General features: G+C 33.2%; 1 protein-coding gene across 1 annotated transcript in view; it reads left to right on the top strand.

Moving 5' to 3' along the window:
- Positions 1-14,540, top strand: part of LOC114342541 (uncharacterized) — a 379,450-nt gene that overhangs the window by 363,629 nt on the left and 1,281 nt on the right. The window contains exon 9 of the mRNA XM_050663028.1: positions 11,018-11,350. Within this exon, the coding sequence (XP_050518985.1) occupies positions 11,018-11,350 (333 nt within the window). The remainder of the gene's footprint in view (positions 1-11,017; positions 11,351-14,540) is intronic.

Below are 14,540 nucleotides of genomic sequence, written 5' to 3'. Positions count from 1 at the left end.
CTCTGATTGAACTAGAATATAATGCGGCTGTAGTTTCGTGTTGCAACGAAATTGAAAGTGGTTATTCATTTTTGAATTAAATATTATGTTTATATGGAATTAAGCCATAATTATCAGTTGTAATGAAAATTACATTTTTAACTCACTAATGTTTACCGTTTCGACTTCCACTCCGGAAATCGTTCTCAAAAAAGTTGTTTCAAACAATTTTGGGAAAATGTATAACCAAGTTGTTTGTTATTGGTTATTTGGTTAGTCTCTTCAAAATCGACATACTTGGCCTCGATCTTGCAGGCAACAGCATGCACATAGCTGAAAAATCTTAAGGTGCTGTTTTTACCGTAGCAATATCAAATTCTGACTGTTTTGTGTGTTTTTTGTGTGATGTGTTTGTGTATTGCTAAATGGGCTTTGGCCGAACATGATCGAGGTATGATAGATGGACTAGAAAGATTTTGAAATGGCGACTAAGACAAGATGCATATCGAAGCAGAGGACGACCACCGACTAGATGCATATCGAAGCAGAGGACGACCACCAACTAGATGAACGGATGATATAAATAGTCCAGGGTAATAAGGTTTTTTCCATGACACTTCAACAGCCAGGGTACTGAAGCGTTTTTTCGACAGATAGTACCTATAAGAACCAATTGTAAATATTTCCTGCGTAGGATATGGCTGCCATTTTATTTATAAACAATTTAGTGTCAAAAAACGGCCTTTTTTCCCTTTTTTTTTAAATTAATGGAAAACAGTAAGACTTATGGTTTTCTTAGTACAAAAACATCTTCGAGGGAATGGAAAAAGCTTTAAAATGGCGTATTATAAATGCATTTATTGTTATAATAATTGCGAGAAAAGGTCAAATTTCAAAAAAAAAATTAATTTCGCAATAACTATTTTACAAATAAATGTACCAGGTGTCCCAACAGGAATGGCTCTCGGCCATATCTCAGGAACCGTTTATAGTACAGCTTTGAGAAAAAAATATTTATAACAAAAGTTACCTCGAGAAAAGCCTGGACATTATTTTCATAATTGTGGGTCTACAGCTAGAGGGCGTAATTGAATATCAAAAATTAAAAAAATCAAAATTTTACAGAATTTACCTAATGGAAGGGCACTGGAAATCCAATCATCGTATTCTTTCTTTGTTCGAGTCGCATCTTCGTTATGGTCTTCCTTTTTGGGGTTCTGGTACAGCTGCCCAATTCGATGTTATTTTCAAATTACAAAAAAGAGCAATAAGATATCTGTTTGGCCTCAGAAGAACAACACATTGCAAAAGTTACTTCAAAGATCACGGAATTTTAACCCTTCCATCTTTGTATATTTTAGAAACTGTTTGCTTAATTCTTAAACATCTACATGTCTTTCCACCAAGACCTAACCATGACTACTTCACGAGAAATTCTACGTTTAATGTCTATTTGCCAACCCCGTCCTCGGAGTTAGTAAAGAAATCTATATTATACTCCGCAAAAAAACTTTACAACCATCTCCCTCTACAACTTAAATCTGCAGCATCTTTCCCCAAATTCCGTAAACTGACAAAAGCCTACCTATCTGAAAGACCATATTATTCAGTAGAAGATTTTCTTAATCAATAACTAAGAAATTACAGTACCCTTTGCACAAGTAGTATTTTTATTATTTTTTTTTATCTATATTTGGGTGTCATATGCAGCAGCTTAACTTTTAAAACTTTTTTTATTAATTACTAGGTAGACTATGCATTTGCAATTTATTTTAAATTTTGCAATTGATTATTTGTGTTCATTCACCTTCATTTGTAGTCAACTTCATTATTCTTATTATTATTTTAAATATTTGACGATTTATGTAATTTTAGTAAATTGGATTGTTATTGTTGTTTTCTTGACTTTTATAAGCTTTGTCGATAAAATTGTACAATTTTTCATGACAATAAAGCATATTTCTATTCTATTCTATATTCTTCATAAAATTCTGCACATATTTGATTTCACAAGTTTAAGTCTACCTTTGCAAATAAGAGGTGGGGGTGAGTGTGAACCTTCTTATGAAAAAATGGCTGTAAGTCCGGTTCTGCTAAATCAAATTTTGCATACTTGGTCTTGTTGAAAACAGCTCTTTTTTGTCAATGAAGTGTCTTATTTTCGAAATAGCCTAATAACTAATATGCAAGCTAGGAGGCGTTATTTAATTATTTTCGGAAATCTAGTTTTCTTTGGAGAATATTAAATACAAATATGCATTTTTAATCCTGTATTACAAAATAAGACCAAATTAGCAACATAATACCGAAAACCGCATGTCGATACCTTTTTTCTATCTCGAGATATCTTAAGAAACGTGTAAATTTTAAACAACTGTTAATGTCACCGGTAAACCAGGTTAAGGAAAAGTAGTGTGCTATGGAAAAAACAAAGAAACATTTTCCAGATGTAAATGTATACCCTATTCCACGAACATACGCCTGTTTTGGATTACTTCGACAACGAATATTTTACTGTGCAAAATAAGAGGAACGAAAATAAATTGCAAATTACATTGTTGTTTATTGGGATAATTATTAGCGCCATTTACTTTCGTACTTCTTATGTTGCGCAGTAAAATATTCGTTGTCGAAGTAATCCAAAACAGGCGTATGTTCGTGGAATGGCCCATAATTAATTAAAACAACAATAAGACAAACTACACTATAAAATATAACAAAGAAATAAAAGCAACTACTTACTTAGTGACGACCTAAATGTTTTAATTGTTGCCCATCATTTTCGATGCAAGCATTTACTCTTTCAAGAGTAGATCGAACAGCAGTCTCAATTTCTGCTTTCGCAATGCTTTGAATGGCGTTTCGTATTCTCTAGATCAGGGGTGGGCAAAAGCCGGCCCTTTTGTTTTCTTTATCCGGCCCGTTGAAAGATTCTTCACCATCAAATTTCTTTGTCTAAATGCTTTAAAATGATACTTATAAAATTTGTGTCAAACAATTTTTTGGACAGTGCAGGGAAATAACTCCACCAAAAAGATTGGCGGGTACACAGCGTTCGTTCACAGTATAGTCTTCCGGCCCGGGAGACATTTTGAAAATGTCATTTTGGCCCGCGCTTAAAAGTATTTGCCCACCCCTGCTCTAGATTCTAGATCATATGTTTTCTCGAGTAGTGGGCCTAGCGGCAAAAACAAGGTCTTTAATCAGTCCCCATAAATAAAAGTTTAAAACAGTTAAATCTGTTGCTATTCAATCTACTCTTGAAAGAGTAAATGCTTGCATCGAAAATGATGGGCAACAATTTGAACATTTAGGCAGTCACTAAGACTAAGTAAGTAGTTGCTTTTATTTCTTTGTTATATTTTATAGTGTTGTTTGTCTTCTTCTTGTTTTAATTAATTATATACGTTTACACCTGGAAAATGTTTATTTGTTTTTTCCATAGCACACTACTTTTCCTTAACCTCGTTTACCGGTGACAGTAACAGTTATGTTTAAAATTTACACATTTCTTAAGATATCTCGAGATAGAAAAAAGGTATCGACATACGGGTTTCGGTATTATGTTGCTAATTTGGTCTAATTTTGTAATACACGATTAAAAATGCATACTTGTATTTAATATTTTCCAAAGAAACCTAGATTTCTGAAAATAATTAAATAACGCCTCCTAGCTTGCATATTACTTATTGGGCTATTTCGAAAATAAGACACTTACATTGTCGAAAAAGAGCTGTTTTCAACAATACCAAGTATGCAAAATTCGATTTAGCAGAACGGGACTTACAGCCATTTTTTCATAAGAAGGTTCCCACTCACCTCCACCTCTTATTTGCAAAGGTAGACTTAAACTTGTGAAATCAAATATGCGCAGAATTTTATGAAGAATACGATGATTGGATTTTCAGTGCCCTTTCATCAGGTAAATTTTGTAAAATTTTGATTTTTTAATTTTTGATATTAAATTACGCCCTCTAGCGGTGGACCTACAAGTATGAAAATAATTTCCAGGATTTTCCCGAGGCAACTTTTGTTATAAATATTTTTTTCTCAAACCTGTACTATGAACGGTTCCTGAGATATGGCCGAGAGCCATTCTTATTGGGACACCCGGTACAGCTTTGAAATTTTTGTCAAATGCGGGTTCTTTGGTGCTTAATATGTGACAAAAATTTCAAAGCGATTCCTTCAGTTGTTTAAATTTTATTCAAATTGTTTATCCCAGAGAGCTTTTTTTGCAATAACATGTCAGAAAAAAATAATGTTAGAACCATTCTACAGGTACCAAATGAAAGGCCATGAGCCAAATTTTCAAATTGGTTTAAAAAAGTGAATAAAAAATGCATTTATTAGTAATAAATAATTATGCAACAGTATGGTCAATTTTTCCTTATAAACTTTTATCATATGCATAACATTACTTGGTAGTTGTGCACCTAACACAGTAAAAAAATAGATTTTTTGAAAAAACTTATTCAAAAAGTTTATAAGGAAGAATTGACGATATTTTTGCATAAATATTTATTCCTAATAAATGCATGTTGTTCTGAAGCTATTTCCTTGTGGCATTTTTATAATTAAGTATTTTCTATGGGAAATAAGCCACAATTTTACTAAAAAAATTAATTTATTAACGTTTCGAAGCCCAAATCCGGTTTCGTTGACAAAATACAAAATACTACTAAAATAAACAAAGATGTTGTTGCTAAGTAAAAAAATATTCTTCTAATAATTTATTTAATCTAACTCATTTATATTGGCAATTCAGACGTATATTATACATTTTAAAGTAGAAGACTTTAAAATGATATCGCCAATATTTATGAGTTGCGTTCCTGGGACGACTTTACTAAAAAATAGTTCATTCGATTACATGAAATCCATCCCAACTCAAGAATATCCGTCGCAAAAAAAGCATAGCATGTGATCTGTCTTTAAAAAGACAACCAAATGCAACGATGACAGTAAAATTCTCGCGTTAGAGATTCCATAGTAAATCACGAGGGAAAGCCAGGAAAAAACCTCGTGATACTATCCCGACATCGTAAGTATTTGATCTTACATTTAATTTACCTTCAAAAAACTAATACCAAATTCTGACTTTAATATGTTTAAATTATAAATAATATTAATAATACATAGATATACAATAAGAAATACTAAAATATAAAATTTGTACTAACTCGATAGGTTATTGACTTACTAATCGTGGTATTTTCTTTATATTGACTTCCTCTTTCAGTATGGGTAACCATATCCTACTGCATTCTACCGAGGAATTTGCGACACAATTGGTTTCATTTAGCATAATTAGAGCCGCTTCTTTGATTTTTCTCTTTTTACTATCTGATTCTTTCAGGACTATACTTGAATCTCTCCACTGAATGCTATGTTCATTATCTTATGCGTGTTGACATATTTGAGATCTATCAAATTCTCTATTTTTAATATAAGACTGATGTTCACTTATTCTAACGTTTAATGGTCTTGATGTTTCACCTAAATAAAATTGTTCGCATTCACAAGGTATTTTATAAATGCAATTCTTTGTTCTTTCTTGTTCATTGTTAGGTTTAGTTTTAGATAGAATAGATCTTAATGTGTTTGTTGTTTTGAATGTTGTTGAAATGTTGAATTTATTTCCTATTGTTTTAAGTTTCTCAGTATGGTATTTTATGTATGGTATTGTTATTTTCCTCATATTATTTCTTGTGAATGTTGTAGGATCCCGTTCTAAGTTGTTCTGTTCCATTCGATCCAATCTTGACAATTCCTTATTTATAAACGATAAAGGATAATCATTTTTTAATAAAACAGATGTTAACAATTGTTTTTCTTCTAAAAATGAATTTGCCTTTCCTCGATGTTTTAGTCTCAAAGAAGGATACTGGATATGAGACTCAAGTGTATAGAAAGCCAACACACACCAACAGATATCTGAATTACAAATCAAATCACAACATCAACGTTAAAAAGGGAATCATTAAATCCTTATATGATAGAGCCAAAATTACTTGTTCTAACGAAAATTCATTTTTAGAAGAAAAACAATTGTTAACATCTGTTTTATTAAAAAATGATTATCCTTTATCGTTTATAAATAAGGAATTGTCAAGATTGGATCGAATGGAACAGAACAACTTAGAACGGGATCCTACAACATTCACAAGAAATAATACGAGGAAAATAACAATACCATACATAAAAGGACTATCCGAGAAACTTAAAACAATAGGAAATAAATTCAACATTTCAACAACATTCAAAACAACAAACACATTGAGATCTATTCTATCTAAAACTAAACCTAACAATGAACAAGAAAGAACAAAGAATTGCATTTATAAAATACCTTGTGAATGCGAACAATTTTATTTAGGTGAAACATCAAGACCATTAAACGTTAGAGTAAGTGAACATCAGTCTTATATTAAAAATAGAGAATTTGGTAGATCTCAAATGTGTCAACACGCATGGGATAATGAACATAGAATTCAGTGGAGAGATTCAAGTACATATAGTCCTGAAAGAATCAGATAGTAAAAAGAGAAAAATCAAAGAAGCGGCTCTAATTATGCTAAATGAAACCAATTGTGTCGCAAATTCCTCGGTAGAATGCAGTAGGATGAGGTTACCTATACTGAAAGAGGAAGTCAATAGAAATAAAATACCACGATTAGTATGTCAATAACATATCGAGTTAGTACAAATTTTATATTTTAGTATTACTTATTGTATATCTATGTATTATTAATATTATTTATAATTTAAACATATTAAAGTCAGAATTTGGTATTAGTTTTTTGAAGGTAAATTAAATGTAAGACCAAATACTTACGATGTCGGGATAGTATCACGAGGTTTTTTCCTGGTTTTCCCTCGTGATTTACTATGGAATCTCTAACGCGAGAATTTTACTGTCATCGTTGCATTTGGTTGTCTTTTTAAAGACAGATCACGTGCTATGATTTTTTTGCGACGGATATTCTTGAGTTAAGCACCAAAGAGCCCTCATTTGACAAAAATTTCAAACCTGTACACTTATTTTTATAATAGTTATTGCAAAATTATTCTTTTTGCTATTTCGACCTTTTTTGCAATTATATTAACAATAAATGAGTATATCAAACTTTGTAATACGCCATTTTAAAGCTTTTTCCATTCTCCCGAAGATGTTTGTACAAATCAGTCTTAATCAAACAAATGAAATAGAGAATGTGGAAAAATCCCCTTACGAATAACTCACACATCCACTATTTCTGGCTGGGAAAAATTTTTCGAATAGAATCAAAGATCCAAACACCAGTTCTTAGAAATGTGTTTCGCCCTCTTCAACCTCCGTGGGCTCATCGGTAAAGATGAGAGGTTGAATATCTTTAGACACATTCCATCAAAAAACAACATCCGAGACATAGACATAACAGGAGCGTAAATCTACGCCCAACCTGAAAATGACATGTTATGTCTATGTCTCGGATGTTGTTTTTTGATGGAATGTGTCTAAAGATATTCAACCTGTCATCTTTACCGATGAGCCCACGGAGGTTGAAGAGGGCGAAACACATTTCTAAGAACTGGTGTTTGGATCTTTGATTCTATTCGAAAAATTTTTCCCAGACAGAAATAGTGGATGTGTGAGTTATTCGTAAGGGGATTTTTCCACATTCTCTATTTCATTTGTTTGATTTCGTACGAGTGGTCGTTAAACCAGTACCTGTGGATCTTTTGATCACTGAGTGTGTTTCAAAGATCTACATCTTTTGTTTTTTCATAATCAGTCTTAATGTTTTCCATTGATTTGAAAAAAAAAGGAAAAAGGCCGTTTTTTGACACTAAATTGTTTATAAATAAAAATGGCCGCCAGATTCTACGCAGGAAATAGTTCCAACTTGTTCTTATAGGTATTACCTGTCGAAAAAACGCTTCAGTACCCTGGCTGTTGAAGTGTCACGAATAGGGTATAGTTTTGTCTTATTACCCTGGCCTAAAAGCGCATCGGCATAAATTGGATGCAAGAAGCTCAAAATAGAAATGGGTGGAAAATTTTACGGGAGGGCTACGTCCACAGCAGTGGACAAATATACGCTAATTGATGATGGTTGTGTATTCTGTATTGTATCATCTGTATCTGTAATCTTTATACAGAGAGGATCTAAATTATGGAATAAATTCATTTTCTCTAAAATGGACGACTTTGGAGAAAAATCCTGAAACAGGTCGATTTTTATTTTTAAATTACAATTGTTTGGCATATATTTCATACTAGTGACGTCATCCATCTGAGCGTGATGACGTAATCAATGATTTTTTTAAATGGGAATAGGGGTCGTATGGCACCTCATTTGAAAGGGTGTTCAATTCTCTATTCAGTAATATAAACGATAATATCATTATTTATACAGGGTGGCCAAAAAAATAATTTTTGAATTAAATTAATTGACGCAAAAAGAAGAATGTATGTAATTTATTTAACTCAAAATACATTGTACGGCTGTCAGTAAATAGAAAAAAATGTTTACATATTTCACACATAAAGATTTTTTTTTCGCTTAAATCAAATCACAAACAGCCTCCCACCTACCTCTTGGCAGTTTGAACATTTAATTTAAGCGAAAAGCAATGTTTATTTGCCAAATGAATATTTTTTTCTATTTTCTGACGGCGATAGAATGTATTTTGAGTTAAATAAATTGCATACATTCTTCTTTTTCGTCAATTAATTAATTCAAAAATTATTGTTTTGGCCACCCTGTATAAATAATGATACTAATGTTTATATTACTGTATAGAGAATTGAACACCCTTTCAAATGAGGTGCCACACGACCCCTATTCCCATTTAAAAAAATCATCGATTACGTCACCACGCTCAGATGGATGACGTCACTAGTATGAAATATATGCCAAAACATTGTAATTTGAAAATAAAAATCGACGTGTTTCGGGATTTTTCTCTAAAGTCGTCCATTTTAGAGAAAATGAATTTATTCCATAATTTAGATCCTCTCTGTATATCTGCATTGTAGTTGTGATTAAGTTGTGTAACAGATTTGTATGATTTTAGGTGATGTTTTTCTGACTTCCTATTACTCCGCTAGTGTTGGTATATTTTTGTTGTTGACTTCTTCTTTTAGTATTGGTAACCAAAGCCTGCTGAATTCTACTGATGGGTTTGCTACACATTTTTCTTTATTAAGTATAATGAGAGCTGCTTTTTTGATTTAGTTTTTTTACATGTCTTTATTTCATATTTATTGATGCCTTTCCATTGTACTCTGTGCTCGTTGTCCCAGGCATGTTTGTATATCTAGGATTTCTCTGTTCTTTACGTGTTTTATGCTTGTTTATCCTGATGCTTCATGGTCTTGCCATTTCTCCTACGTAGAAATTGTTGCATATACAGGGTAATTTTATAGATGCAGATTTTGGATCTTTCTTGTGTGTTTTTGGGTTTGATTTTGGACAGGGTAGATATCAGAGTGTCGGTTGTTTTGAATTTTGTTGTGATGTTGTACTTGTTTCCTATGCTTTTCAGTTTTTCTGATAGGCACTTCACATATGGTATTGTTGTCATCTTTGAGTTCTTTCTTGTGAGTGTTTCTGGATTGCTTGTGATGTTTTGTTTTTTTTTGGTTTCTTTCTTCACTCTTGTGGAATTCCTTGTTTATAAAAGACAATGGGTAGTTATTTTTAGTTAAAACCTTTGTTGGCAGGATTTTCCTCCTGAAATGCATTTTTATTAGAGCAGGTGCTTCGGGCTGTATCATATAGGGATTTGATAATTTCTTTTTTGATGTTTATATTATGGTTAGAGGTGTAATTTAAATGTGCTTACTTACTTACTACTTTACTCTGCTGCTGTGGGATGGTTTTCTGTAGACTTTGGTTGAATATCCTGTACCTTCTTTTGTGATTAGTATGTCCAGAAAAGGAGTGAATTGTTGTTTTCTTGTTTCATGGTGAATTTCATTGATTCGTCTTTATTGTTGATGTTGATGTACATCAGGAATTTATTTAATGCTTACGGTCCGTGAGGCCAAATGAAGAACATCGACATATCTCCACCATACTGTGCGTTGTTTGTCTTGTTTGTGTACAATGTTTTGTTCAAAATCCTCCATGAATATATCTACTAATAATAGAGATAAGGCGAAATTTTGCGTATAGAAATCATTATCTAGCTAAAAAAGTGTTATCTGTGCAAAGTGTTAGCAGCTCCATGATAGCTGATACATTTAGTTTCGTTTCTGTTGTAAACATATCATTTCCCTCTGGTTTGCCTCTTATTATTTTTAAAGTTTTCTGCAATGGTACATTGGGTGATATCAAAATTGTCTAGAGTCTAGCATATTGTTGGAATTATAATATATTTCTGCTAGTTTTATTCTGCTAGCTTAATTCCATATAAACAAAATATTTAAAAATAATATTGACACTATATTACTCACAGATAAAATTAGGTAGTATCTACACTTCTCCAATAAATTAACGCATCACCTTAAAACTTGGTCATTTTTAATGTTTCGAACTTCCTAAAACTGCTGTCCGATTTAAGTGATTTTTTTAACATGTTATAGCCTTATTCTTTAACAATATCGCTGTAATAATATTGTTGCTAGACAGGTAAATTGTCAAAAACAAGGCTAGTTGTTAAAGTACCTAACTTTTTTATTATCCAACATAAGCGATTGAATCAAAAAACAGAATGTTAAGAAAACATGAGGTTATAGTTGGGTATTTCAGTACTTTATAAATGCTAGAAGATTCCACAGGGTGTGGAACTTTAAGAAAAAAAAACACAGTTTGAGTGGTACATCCGTTATACAATGACAATTTACCTGTCTAGGAAGAATATTTTTACAGCGATATTGTTAAAGAATGAGACATATTAAAAAAATTACTTAAATCGGGCAACACGTTTAGGAAATTCGAGACATCAAAAATGACCCATTTTAAGGTGGTGCGTTAATTTCTTGGAGAAGCGTATTGACACATTAATTTGAATTCATTGTTTCCTTAATTTAATAATTATTTTTTAGGTTTATCCTTCGCGCAAACAACACTCTTGGAGAAATCGTCCAATATTTTGATGTCGACCACTTCAAAAATATGCGGCCTAAACCTGTTGAACAGTTAACTGCTACAGCTAAATCTCCTAGCTCAATAATTCTAACGTGGGAGTATAATGCCAAATTAGATGGTTTTCCAAAACCTCTAGAGGGAGAAATACGGTACACTTGCGACACGCATTGCGACAAAATTTGGTCTCTTGGAGGTAGATTTAATACGAGTAATACGCCAAATTACAAAGTAACAAAATATGAATTACGGAATCTGGAATTTCCGCACACAGTGTATGATATACGTGTCAGGTACGATCATAAATTAAGCTTTATTTTCGTAAAAACGCTGCATTTCCAAACCTATTATTTACCATAAAGGCGCATTAAAAACCAAATAACCCCTCAATAGAAGACTACTGATCCAAACCAAGTATAATCGATTATTTATATAGAAATGGTGGGAACACTTCTGGTGGGAAACGTTTCTTTTAAAAAAGGTTTTATTTGAGAAATCACAAAATACAACTTATGGAACTATTGGTATACAATGAAATTACAAATTAAAAAGAACGCTGAAAAATGTTATTGCACCTATTTATTGGTTCGGTTATGCTGCGTCTGCTTCCGGGTCATCGGTCGGCTTTGGACGTTGAGCATTGCATTTCTATTATATCATTTCAAACAAATAACTTAAATAATTTTTTGTAGGAATGCCAGATAATTTAATACAATTTACTGAAAAATAAAAAATACCTATTGCACACACTTTTTTTAGGTAAATTTGGCGATTTAATGGCGAAATCAGGCCAAAAGTCGGCAATTTAAAAAAGTCATATCTTAGCCTCTACTAAAGCAATCGTAACGTACAGCCTCGCAAAATGTTTGTCAAGACATTTTATTTATAAAGCTCAACAGACATTGAAGGCCTAGGGCTAAAATACAATTAAATACATTATATTTATATTATAAAATATAATACCTATAGATTACAAACTTGTATCGTGTGGGGTGACTGCTTGTCCAATCATGCTCCTTGTCTACTAAATTAATTTACTATTCTCCTCCATCATCCCTTTTTGTTGCTCTTTTTTTCCAACCTTGAATTTCCTCTTTTCTGAGAACTTCATGTACGCTATCAAACCATCTTTTCCTGGGTCGTCCTTTCTTTTCGTGATTGGACCTCGTTTTAGGATCACCTTTGGCATCCTCTTCCTTTCCTTTCTTATCACATGCCCCATTCATCTCATTCTCTGCGCCTTTATGAAACGACTGATGCTTGGTTCGTTATACAGTTCCTACAGCCTTGAGAATTTTCCTTTCCCATCTTTCCAATTTCTCCGTATTTGCCTTTTTCATTGTACGTACTTCGCTATCATACGTCAGTGTGTGCATTATTACCGTTTTATATATCCTTATGTTTGTTTTTCTCGATTTTCTTTTGAACTAATTACAGTTAGAAATACGTCGGTTAATACTTAGCTGAGAATTTACGGATCGTTACGGATCTTCATCAGACATCCGTAGCTCAAATTACGGTTATCATGTTCTAATAATAATTGTAAGCTCTTCCCGCATGCTTCTATTTATAAAAACAAATATTGCACATACCGTTCTTTGTGGGTCAAGTGTGTATTATATAATATATGTATATTGCCAGGTTAACAGAAAAACCACTGTGTCATCAGCACGCATGTAGTATTAAAATTTCATTTTAAGAAGAATCTTACAAATCTTAAAAAATTTTAGAATCACAAAATATTAAAAAAATAACGAATTAATATATTTAATTATAGAAATCAAAACATTGTATTATCCTTGTTTACTTTGAAACTAGAACGCATCATTTAATGATCAGATTGGAGCAGTAGTTTTTATTGGCGGGTTATTCGATCTCTTTATGCATCTTTTTGGGAGTGCGCCACTTATCATCATCATCCAGCCTTCTGCATCCAAAGTTGAACATAGGCCTCCCCTAATTCCTTCCAGTTTTGACGGTCTTGGGCTTCCTGCAACCAATTCTCAGCAATCCTTGACGTCGTCTGTCCATCGTGTAGGTGGTCTATCTCTACTTCTTCTGTCTGCTCGTGGTTTCCTCACTGTAATTTGTTGGGTCCACCCCCCGTCCTTCATTCTGGCTACATGGCCCGCCCTATTCCACTTCGGCAATGCTTCTCGCTCTATGACATCTATGACGTCTGAGAGTCAGTCCAAGTAGCGACCATTCCATTCTTCTTTGGGCCACTCTTTGTTTTGGTTGCTGTGGCCTGGGTTAACGATAATGTTTCGGCGCCGTAAGTCATGACTGGAAGCACGCATTGGTAGAAGGTCTTCTTTTTCAAATAATTTGGGATGTAGCTCTTGAAGATGTCTGATAGAGCTCCATAGGCGGCCCATGCTAAGGTGTTCCTTCTTTGTTTTTCGGCAGTTTGATTGTCCCTGGCAATTTGGATTTCTTGCCCTAAGTACCATATTTATGGACCAATGCTATTTCGTTGAAGTCGACCTTTGGATTTTTGCCTGGTACCTGGTTTGTTATGAATTGTCTTTCCAAAATTTATGTTTAAACCAAGTTTCTTACGGGCGGCATCCAACTCAGTAAGCATAGTTCTAAGCTCTTTTAAGTTGTCTGTTATAAGAACTATGTCGTCTGCGAATCGTAGATGGAAGAGCCTTTCGCCGTCGACAATTATTCCTTTGATGTCCCACTCCAATTGTTTGATAGCATGTTCAAGTACTGCCGTAAAAAGTTTGGGAGATAATGTGCCTCCCTGTCTAATTTTTCTTTCGATTTTTATAGATTTGGTATCTTTGTGTAGTCGGACGGTCATGATTGCATTATTGTTATTATGTTCGCTATCAGTTTGGAGTACCGATAATCTATACGACTTTCCTCCAACGCTCTCATTATGCTGTTAATTTCTATAGTATCAAATGCTTTGCGAAAGTCTACAAAAGCCAGGACCAATGGTCGGTTGTATTCGATAGATTTTTCTAGAATCCCTTTTATGCAGTGGTGGTGGTCATTGGTGCCAAAGTTTTTCCTAAAACCTGCCTGTTTTCTAGGTTGCTAAAAATCCCATTTTTTTTCCAGTCTATTTGGTATTATTCTTGTGAATAACTTGTAGAGGTGATTTAATAGGCTTATGGGTCGGTAATTATTGAGGTCTGTTGGATCGCCCTTTTTGTGTGATAAGATGGTAAGTGCACTGTGCCATCTTGTAAGTGTTTCACTTTGGTGTAGACATAAGTTGAAAAGTTCCTTTATGTTCTTTAAACGTCTGTCTCCTCCAATCTTTACGGTTTCTATAATGATATTGTCTTCTCCCGGAGCTTTATTTCTTTTCATTTTGCTCATTGCGTTCCTTATTTCGTCTGTTGATATATTCTGATCCTTGGTTGACTAATCTTTTTCCTGAATCTTGTGGTGGCTCCTGAATCTAGTGTCTCGTCATGGTTTTGTTGGCTGTTGTATAGTTCTGTATAAAAGTCTTCTACTACC

This window comes from Diabrotica virgifera, chromosome 10 (genome assembly GCF_917563875.1).
Source record: "Diabrotica virgifera virgifera chromosome 10, PGI_DIABVI_V3a".
NCBI lineage: Eukaryota > Metazoa > Arthropoda > Insecta > Coleoptera > Chrysomelidae > Diabrotica > Diabrotica virgifera.
This window is presented reverse-complemented; position numbering and strand designations above follow the sequence as displayed.